This window comes from Syngnathus scovelli, chromosome 3 (assembly GCF_024217435.2).
Source record: "Syngnathus scovelli strain Florida chromosome 3, RoL_Ssco_1.2, whole genome shotgun sequence".
Lineage (NCBI taxonomy): Eukaryota > Metazoa > Chordata > Actinopteri > Syngnathiformes > Syngnathidae > Syngnathus > Syngnathus scovelli.
This window is the reverse complement of record NC_090849.1, coordinates 22,464,384-22,474,674: the sequence shown is the minus strand read 5'-3', so window position 1 is coordinate 22,474,674 and position 10,291 is coordinate 22,464,384. Positions and strand designations below refer to the sequence as shown.

General features: G+C 41.7%; 1 protein-coding gene across 2 annotated transcripts; it reads left to right on the top strand.

Annotated features, from left to right (window-relative positions):
* The first annotated feature begins 45 nt into the window (after positions 1–45).
* Positions 46–9,869, top strand: si:dkey-178e17.1 (tricarboxylate transport protein B, mitochondrial). Of its 2 annotated transcripts, XM_049763381.1 has the most exons (10): positions 46–205; positions 397–529; positions 4,392–4,499; positions 4,952–5,051; positions 7,099–7,237; positions 7,303–7,387; positions 7,494–7,598; positions 7,809–7,924; positions 7,998–8,071; positions 8,159–9,869. In XM_049763381.1, the coding sequence occupies exons 2-10, from the start codon at positions 418–420 to the stop codon at positions 8,271–8,273; spliced, it is 954 nt and encodes a 317-aa protein (XP_049619338.1). In that variant the 5' UTR covers positions 46–205; positions 397–417; the 3' UTR covers positions 8,274–9,869. The 2 variants fall into 2 exon arrangements, with proteins under 2 accessions (XP_049619338.1, XP_068506274.1); XM_068650173.1 differs by lacking the exon at positions 46–205 and having other exon boundaries at positions 212–529.
* Positions 9,870–10,291: the final 422 nt, after the last annotated feature.

Here is a 10,291-nt window from a genome sequence, read left to right as displayed (position 1 = left end):
CTGTAGAGCAAAAAAGAAAGCTTGCGCCACGCCCTCCCTCCGCCTACCACTCACACGCACGCGCCTCCCTCTTCTCGGCCACGCGCTTTCCACCAATTCGCGAGGACATTAAAGTTCCCCGAACGCGCCTCTTTCCTCCGCCGTTTCCCCACTTCCTGGTTCCTTCATCTACTTTTCCGTTCTCTCGGTGACACGTGGAACCTACGTAAGTTCCCACGGCAGTCTACACGATCGTGTCCAACTGTGGTCACGCGCACGGAACAGTCGCGCGCGTCCACCTGAGTCCGGGAGGGCGCGCGAGACAGCCGACGTACATCCGTGGTTGGACTGGGTCTTGTTTGAGGCTCAGCTTCCTCAAAGATTTAACACTCCTGACAGGCATTTTTTTTCCCTCAGAGCTGTCTTCTTAAAATCAAAATGGAGATAAAAGGGACATGTGGAAGACCTTTCCACACACCGAGGTGTCTGGCGGCGGCGGCGCCCGCTGGGAGGTCCAAGTTAACCCACCCTGGGAAAGCGATTCTGGCAGGTACGTAAGAATCATTTTCAAACTATCTCACGAAAAAGTGACATAAAATGTTGTCAGATAAAATAACTTACAGTATACTTAGCGCCTTGAAGTCTGTCAAGTACCAGTTGCTTTTTTTTATCTCTTTTTTTTCCTTCTTGTTGTCTTTGATGGGTTGTTGTTTTTTCTTAGCTTGAGTCTTTTGCCAAAACTATCGAATTAAATTACACCCAATATTTCCAGGACGTAAATAAAGCGGTGCCTTGAGATACGAGTGTATTTCGTTCCACGATCACGCTAATATCTCAAATCATTTCAATGAATGGAAATGCACTTAATCCGATCCACTTCAGAGAAGGATCAGTGCGTCTTTTCAGGAGGCTTTATCAGAATTTAACAATGTCATTTTATGAAATGCTGTATCAGTCTCAGTCAGCAAGGGCACGATGCCATTTAATGCTTTTAGAGAGGAGTGATATGCATTATATGAGGGGCAGGTCCTTGGACAAAGAAGCAGTTATTAGTTTTTTTGTTTTTTTTCCTGGGGTGATATTTACGAATAGGGGCGGAGTTTATTTGTAAAAATACACTGAATAATCTGTCACTCACTTATACGATTTTTTGACTAATGGTAATCATCTGTAGAGATGCTGTCACTGTGTCTTGTAAGATCATCTTTAAAATGATGCAGGGAAATTCACGGCAGTTCATTTGGTATGCCTTGGTCCTGCTGTTTTGGTTAGCAACAGTGATCAAATTGACTCAGTAGTTACCGATTTAATGCATGTCGTGTTTTTTTTTTTTTGAGTGATGCATTCAGTCCTCTAAAATGAATGTCAGATTGACAGACGTGTTGTCATTGCTGCCAAAGAAGATTGTTTTAAAATACAGAGATGAGTGTTTTGTATGATGTTTTCGTCAAGTGCACATCAGTCCTTGTTGTTGAGACCGCCCACTGTGCTGTTGATCAGTGTGCTGCAGCACTTCCAGGTGATTGGAGTGGCAACTTCAGCGGGGTTCCTTTGTGGCAGGAACATGCTGATTTTGCGTGCATGTGTCGACACAATATAAATATGTCAAGGATGGGTGTGAATCAAATTTGAACCTTATCATGACTATCTTTAGTTTTTTTCCATTTTGCTATACAGATCCTTTATTAGATAGCGTGCCTAATAATCTGCTAAGTCCACGCTTGACACAGTTGTGGCTTTCTATGGAATGTGCCCATGTTGCTTGATGCCATCCTGTGGGAATCTTTCCCCTCCCCCCCGGCCGCCAGCCCTGAGCAGCCTGATTGACTGGCTCGGGTCCCGTGTCGCCCCCCTCTCCCTCTCTCGCTGTAGCTCGTTTCCAGACTGTCCGTCCGGTTTTGCAACGGCAGCAGCGTTGCAACTCCTGTGGGGCCTCCCTGTCCAAGATGTCCAGATAAAACCTGATTTGGGTTGAGAATGACGCTGCATCTCCTCTCCAGAGCCGGTTAGTGTTGTCTGTGTGGAAGGAGAAGACTTTCGAGTGCGTGCCTGAGGGCTCCGGGTAGTCAAAGCAAGAAGTAGAAGGTCAAGTCTTAATGCACTACATTTGCTGTCATTGGCTGCTTCAGCTTCTCTGCTGATGGTTGAAGTTGGGACACCAAACAAGAGCGGGCGACTTTCAGGCCTGAGGGCAGAGAGGCGGAAGAACAAAATGGACTTAAGATTTGTTGGCCTTTCTGTGAGAGATGGAAAAAACGTTTTTGTGGAAATGCCATGTTTTCTCGTTTTTTTTTTTGTGCTCGATTCACCCTCAGGCAACATGGCAGCCTGAGTGCTCGTCTCCTCTCGGGCTCGGAGAGCTCGTCAAAGCGTTAAGCAAGCTTGTCAGCCATTTTCAATGGAAGTGACTCAGCTCAATAATTTTTATTTGTTGTTGACCTTTTTATGTCAAACTCTCGACCGCGCTGACCATGATCTTATCAAAGTATAACTACAGTAATTTATTGTGATTTTTTAAAATCATCTCAAAAGAACGATTCTAGTCAACTAGCCATTGAGAAGAATCCGTGAGCCAAGAGGGGAGGGAGCGTTGCCCGGCCGGCCGGGACATAGGAAGCCGAAAAGGCCACACCGAGATGAATAATTCTTTTCATCTTCCATGACGCTGTAAATATTAAGAATCTATTTATAGGAAGCCTTTCCTCTGGCTTTATTCTTCGTCGTTAAATATGAACCATAATAACATTTTCCTCCGTTCTCATCCTAAGAGAATTGGAAATGAGCAACATGTGGATTAATAATAAATCACTATTGCTCCTTTTTAATTGGCTGGTAGGTTTAAAGAATTAAATGCAGCCCTTCTATGGTGTGTTTAAAGATGGATTGATAGAGTCGGATATTTTTCCATTTCTCCTCCAAACAGCCTGTTTGTGTGTATCTGACAAGGCTTTTTTTTTTTTTTTTCAACTCTGCTCACTCCCAGTGCCATTTCCATTTTTTCTGGCGTAATAGCAAATGTCAAGGATCTATGTGGACGCATCGATTTTATGACCGAGCGGAGGATGGGAAGGTGCAGCAGCAGAGGTTGACGATAAAGATTAATGGCCGTTGGGCGCATGTCGCCCACGTTTGGCACTCAAGTGTGTTTGTGCGATTGTGTGCCAGATAGAAAACGCAGAGCACATGTAGTGGGCAGCTCACACCATTCGTCACGTTGTTTGTTTTCTTCTCTGCTCATGAATGAGCTCAATTGTTTTCTCTTTCCCGAGAAGCAGCCGCCCAATTAGGCCACGCCACGTCATCGCAAACTGTGGGGACCATCATGTGACTTGTATTAACCTTCTGGGGACTGGCGGATTATTCTGGCGAATATCACAAGGGTCACCAACGTGTTGATTACAGGAATGGGAGCTTGTATGTTGGGTGTGTCAGGAAAATTCCAAGACTGGTGTCATTAAAGATGTATCCAAATTGCAATATAATTAAGGTTCCCATGTCAGGAAAGTTTCAGGACCGGCGTCTTGAACGCTATACAATATGTCCAAATGACAACATGATTGAGTTTTCCGCTCAACGTGTAACGTACCAGCCTAAAAACGGTGAATGGGAATTTTGCGAACCCAAATAAATAGACCTGCCAATCTTTTCAGAAAAAAAATCATAATAATATTGTTGCTTATTCTGATCACGTAGTAGTTCACTGGGCTCTTCACAATTTATGTGAGGCTTTTATACCGGCTGGCGTCCATCACGTAATTGGGTTGAAGTCACAGACATCTTCTCTTATCGATTTCCCTTAAATGAAATCAGATCATCCTCCAGATGGGATGATTAAGTTGATAGCGGTAACGATATGCTGAGCAAACGTGATTTAGCCATGTCACAATGTTGGGAATTCACTTGCGTGTTATGATTTCATTTTCAACATTTTGTGTTCTCTCTGCTTATGTGTGTGTCAGCAGATAATGTGTCTCCTGTGTTTTTGTGTGTCATTGAGTTAATGGAGGGTCTTGGCCTGTGTAATGGAGCCCCCCCCCCTTCCCTCGGCAGGCTGCATGATTTAATTAATGTCATCCTTCTCTGTGTCCTCCCTCCTTCCCGTGTGGATTGCGAGGTTTAGACGGCAAGCTCCCCGTGTCCATTTATGCTTCCATATTTCCAAGCATACTCAAACGTAATAAACCCCAAATGTCCTCCGTGTGACTGCTCTGAGTGGTTTGGCCGTGGGTTTGATTTTTTTTCAACCAGCTCAAGTCATTTTCCAACCATCTATGACGTCATGGCACCTTGTTGTCATGCAGGCAGGCACAGGCCATACAGCCTGAAGCTAAGCTAAGCAAGGCTGCTAAGCTAACAGCCAATTTTGACGTCTTTTTTTTGGGAGGATTTGATAAGAGTTGTTGAATTTTCAGGCGGAATCGCTGGCGGCATCGAGATTTGCATCACCTTCCCCACCGAGTATGTGAAGACCCAACTGCAGCTGGACGAGAAGGCCAACCCTCCCAAATACAGAGGAATAGGTGAGTTTAAAGAAAAATAAGGGTTTGTTTTCACCATAACCGTTCGAACATCGTAAAAAGTATACAGTATTAAAAAAATATATCAAAGTAGCTGTGTTGATTCAGGAGCTCATTATCAAATTTAATTCCCTGCTGTGAATATTTATGACACATCACAAAAAACACACACACGTTCACACACAGGTTATCTTCTGACATGTGCTACATCTTGGGGAACATGCTAATGAGCGCTCCAGAGTCCTGACAGCTGCTGCTTTTTCTGCTCACTGGTGCGTTGCTTTGGAGCTTCCTTGTCAACTCTTCAAATGCTTCATGTGTTAATAGGTTTGCTCGTTAATAGCAAATTTTGACTCGCTCCATTCTACGAATGAACGAGCCGCCATGGCCATTTTAAATAAATCAATATTACTGATAAATAAAAACAAAAACAAATCTGTGTTTTAATTGTTTAGGTGACTGCGTGAGGCTGACGGTGCGGAGTCACGGTATCCCGGGACTTTACAGAGGACTCAGCTCGCTGCTGTACGGATCCATCCCCAAATCGGCAGTCAGGTATGCAATCAACTCCCCAAACACAAGCGGCTCGTTCATGAACCGATTCAGATGATTACCACGAGACATTGTGGAGACGTTACAACATCCGCTTTGCATGTTGTGGTAGAAGCTTGCAGCTGCAAGGCGAGAGTAAAAAAAAAAAAAAGCAAAGCTGCCGTCGCTTACCTGGAAGCGTTTGCTCACACAGTCCAATTATTCAAGTCCATTACCCGCCACGCATAGCCGAAATGCCACGCCGCCACTCTCGAGAGTGATAGTGTTGTTGTTCACGCGCAGCCGTGACATTTATCTCCTGTCAAACGCAAACACAGGGGGGCGGGGACTGGCTTTTCTGTTTTTCATTTGGCTTTGTTTGCATACCTGCACGATGTGTGTGTGTTGGGGTCGCGCCCGTCCGTGTGATGGAGACAGGTGCAGTCAAGCGGCCACTCAAAGCCAGACGGGGTCTCGGAAGACCAGAAGCCGAGAGGCTTTGTCAGTTTGTTGATATGATATGGGAACCACGTTTTGACAGAATGAGTTTGACTTAAGAGCGGCGCCACCAACAGACAACTGTTTGTCATTGCGGTGGTTTATAAAGCTCATTTTTACAGATGACAAATATTGTGTGTCGACTGCATGGTCACGGAACATATGATGCTATTTAGGCAGTAATATAATCAAGACAAGAAGAAGTATTTGGGGTTTTTTTCCTCCTATCTTCAATTCAATCTACCTCAATGACTTTACTGTGCGACTCCCACCGTCTCGCACCCACCCCTTTTATTCTGTGTTCTCCTCCCCATCCCATTAAGTAATTGCCTGCACACCATCGTGTTGCGCAAAGAGTATTCCTGGGTCATCGGAAAGGCGGGCTGAGCCGAGGATGGACGAGAGAGCAGCTGACCTGTAATTGATTTGTCACAATATTTATTCGTCCTTCCCTGGTTGCTCTCTTAAACACTTAATGCACAATAGGACAAAGTTGTGTCGTTGGACATCCGGCCATGAGTCATCCATCTGATAGCACAAAATAGTCAGCATAAAATCACATTTTAACTATATTTGAGGTTAATCAGTCTGAACAAAGCCACATCTGCACTTCTAAGAGGGGGTGCATACTTTTGCAACCACAATTCGTATTTCAGTTCTTTTTTTAAACAAACTTTCTTAAAAAAAAATTGTTCAGGCTGTAGGTCACATGAATGGTGGAAATTATTTCTCGTTTTTGTAGGAACTGATGACTGAAGAGGGGTGTGTAGACTTTTTATATCCAATGTACTTTGTGGTGTTAACTAGTACTGGAAAAAAAAAAGAAAAACATTCCATTAATTTAGGATGATTACAAAAATGATCATTTGCTATCTTTGTGAAGACAGAAAGTATTGATTTATTTGGATTGACTCGATCGTGCGGGTGTTTTTAAAGCCCTGAGTGCATTTCTCATTTCCGCTCCTTTCCTTCGTCCCTTCACTGAAGCTGTCTGACCTTGTACAAAGACCCTCTAATGAAGATCCTTCAGCGCTCTGACGCATCTCGGACTGTCAGCCAGGTTATTACGGCACATCCTAAGAAAGGAAGCCTTGGCCGATTACGTTGGCAGCCGAGGAACAGCTTGACTATCCATTTGAATAAAAAGTGGAATAGGTGCGCTGCCATTTTGTTTTCTTTGCCAGATGTGGGGGAAAGGTATGAAAGTTGCAAATGTGACGACGAGCGCGACAGAAGAGCAGATGTGGAGAGTTAATGAGCTGAGGAAAATTCTGCAAGAACCTGGCAGATGGACTTAAAAAGAAACGCTGGCTATGGACGACTTTAGGGACACTTATTAGGATGGCAAGTAAACAAGTCAAGCGGAGTAGAAGAAGCCAAACAAGAAAACATCAGTGTGTTCCCCCTCATCCATTTTTTAAAATAGATTTACAGTGCAGCACTTTTTTTTTTTTTTTTTTTAATACAGCTCATATCGAATCTTATAAAATAGTGACTTGACGCTAAGTGGGTGTTTTTGCTCGTAATGTTTTTCGGGGGCTATTCTGTGAAACCTACATTTGTTTGTCGTCAGGTTTGGAGTATTTGAGTTCCTCAGTAACCGAGCAAAGGATGAATCGGGTCGACTGGATAGCACTCGAGGGCTGCTGTGTGGACTCGGAGCTGGCGTGATGGAGGCCGTGTTGGTGGTTTGTCCCATGGAAACCATCAAGGTGTGCATTCAGTGGTGATAACTCAAATGGCGTGACAAAATATATTTATTTTTTTCCTCGTCAAGGTTAAATTCATCCATGACCAGACTTCAGCCAACCCCAAGTACAGGGGCTTCTATCACGGAGTCAGAGAGATTGTCAGAGCTCAAGGTACATGATTAACGCGCCCTCTAGTGGCCGACCACGGTAGTGCAGCACCACATGAAGCCACATCCCACCGTGAGGATTTTTTTTTTTTTTTTTTATGCTTCACTAGGTTTAAGAGGGACCTACCAAGGTCTCACTGCGACCGTGCTTAAACAGGGCTCCAACCAGGCCATTCGCTTCTATGTGATGACCTCGCTCAAGAACTGGTACAAAGGTCAGAATCATCCTTTGTCACTCTGTGCTTTATTTAACCATTTATATCCTATTTATTGTATTTAAAAAGTAAATCAAATGGAGTTTAATGTTAAACAACAGAAGTGTAAATGTACATTAGGAATGGTACCTAATCTTCTTTTGAGTTTTTTCTCTTTTAACATAATTCTGACAATTCAGTCTACTAAATTATATTTGGAATGGCCACTAGGTGATGACCCCAATAAATCCATCAATCCTGTGGTGACCGGATCCTTCGGAGCTATCGCTGGAGCAGCAAGCGTGTTTGGAAACACTCCACTCGATGTCATCAAGACAAGGATGCAGGTACGAACTTAAAAACTTTATTGACATCATTTGTGTTTGTTGGAGCTGTCGTAACTCGTGTTTCCTTCTCAAGGGTCTCGAAGCACATAAGTACAAGAGCACGATGGACTGCGCGGTCAAGATTCTGCGACACGAAGGCTTAAAAGCGTGAGTCGCCACTTTTATCTCGGCGCTGGGTATCAAAAGTTTACACACCCCTCTGTTCTAATTTGAATTTTTTACTCTCATCAAAAGTTTCTATAAGGGGACCGTTCCTCGTCTTGGTCGCGTATGTCTGGATGTGGCCATCGTCTTCATCATCTACGAGGAGGTGGTCAAGGTTCTTAACCGAGTGTGGAAGACGGAGTGAGTTTCCTGCTTCTCTTGCCGCTTTTGAAGCGCACATCCCAATTGGGTAGAAATGGAATTAACTTGAATCTTAATGCTTTTTGATCATATTTTAATTTTGTTCGAAGGATACTTGATCCTTAATAACTTTTATTCATCCGTATAAACTACAGTCGCATCCATAAACAAAGCCTTTAATAGAATGAGTTTACTATTTAAAGACACTGCTTATTTTTACGTCTTTTTTTTAATTCATGATTGTTTCATTCTAAAGTATAAATATATTTTATCTCTGTGTCAGATGCCAAACACGATAATTTATATAGATACGGTTTATTAATAATGAATTAATTATTAATCTATTTAGAAGATTAATGTACGTATATTTACTGATTTGAATGTTTCATATGTGTATGTTATAAAAATGTATTTGCTGTTGTGTTGTCTTTCCCTTCAGAAAAAAAAAAATCCAGTCTAGATGTATTATGTGTTTGAAGAAGTTTAAAAAAAAAAATGTATTCTCTCCATATCCAATTGCTGTATTTGAAACTTGAGAGGCAACTTGAAGTGCTTTTCACCTGAGCAGGCTGCTGCAGGGTGATTATGGTTTACGTTTTATTGTTTTTTTTAAAAATCTTATTCATCTAGTGTTGCGGTTCTTGTGAAAATGTAGTCGGACATTGCACCAAAAATAAAAGAACAAAGTTACATCTTGACTTAAATATTATATTTGGATCAAATAGGAAAAATTGGTCATCTAAATTTAGTAAAAAAAAAAGATATTAGGAAGCGTTTGAATATTTTTTGGGTACAAAATCCGACTCAATTTTTCATGAGAACATGACGCTGCCTGGTTGGCAGGTTGCTTTCAAATAGTTCACTCATGTGCCTTTTAATTAAATATTACTATAAAGTGTATTTAGTGTCTTCTCTCACATTCTCATGTTTTCAATGACATAACAACCCACTTTTTATTTTTATAATTTTCTTGCTTCACTCAGGCTAAAATCATCAGTCATTTTCAATCTGTTGTCAATCTTAACACGACCACCCTGTTATAGTGAAATATAAATTAGTGTAAAAACCTCGAAGAAATTCCAAACATGTTTGTTAAATATTCATCTTGCTTACTGAATTGCGTTGCCAAGATAAAGTCCACCATGATTGAATTAAATTTTAACATTAACCAAAAATTTTCACCCATCACTGTATTTACTTTACACTGATTTGAAAAGTATTACTCGTGTAACATTTCTGACGAATAATTATATTTTTAAAAAATGTCTCTATGCTTAAATGTACTTTATGTTTTGTTTTGTTTTATCATTGGGTGTACAGTTAAATAGGTTCATTGTCTTCATGAAGCCTTTATGAAGATGTGTTGTTGGTTAAAACAAAAAGTAAAAGTTTATCCATTTTTTTCTTAAATTTACTTTTTAAAAAGAACTTGTTCTGACATGTTAATTCCTGTATGTTAGGGGTGATGCTGGAATAATTCACGACTTGATCAAACTCGGTTGGCTGATTTTCATGTCATTTGTCAGCTTTTTTTTTGTCATGTCTTGTGAAGAAAAGAGGAGAATTGTGTTCAATAAAAACAGTCTTGTAATAGAACCAATGACAATGTCGCAAGAGCTTCATCTTGTGGTGCATCAAACACTGGAGCGATTATCTCCCTCTGGCACTCACCCAGTGATGAGAGAGCGCTCCTCTCCGCACACAATGAGGTTTTATGAGGAGCCTCCATTCATCCCATCATCATTTTGTTCCCTGATGGTGCAGAGATGTTTGATCCAATAAAATGGGCAAAATCTCTCATGGCTCGTTCGGTGTCGGCATTATCAAACCGACGAGCCGGCCTTTGGGAAGAGAGTCTTCCATTGCTATACATGTAAATGCATTAATATTCTATATTTCTTCTATTAGCATCTTTTGTAGTGTTGGCCCACCTGAATTCGTTCACTTTATTTGAATGCGTCAGCAAAAAAAAAAAAAAAAAAATGGCTGAATGGACACACATTGATTTTAAAAAGTATTTCC

Coding starts and splice junctions, on each gene's coding strand:
- si:dkey-178e17.1 (XM_049763381.1), top strand. CDS start 418: ATGGAGATAAAAGGGACATGTGGAAGACCTTTCCACACACCGAGGTGT. Junction 7,388..7,493: donor AGAGATTGTCAGAGCTCAAG/GTACATGATTAA, acceptor ATGCTTCACTAG/GTTTAAGAGGGACCTACCAA. Junction 7,599..7,808: donor GCTCAAGAACTGGTACAAAG/GTCAGAATCATC, acceptor AATGGCCACTAG/GTGATGACCCCAATAAATCC.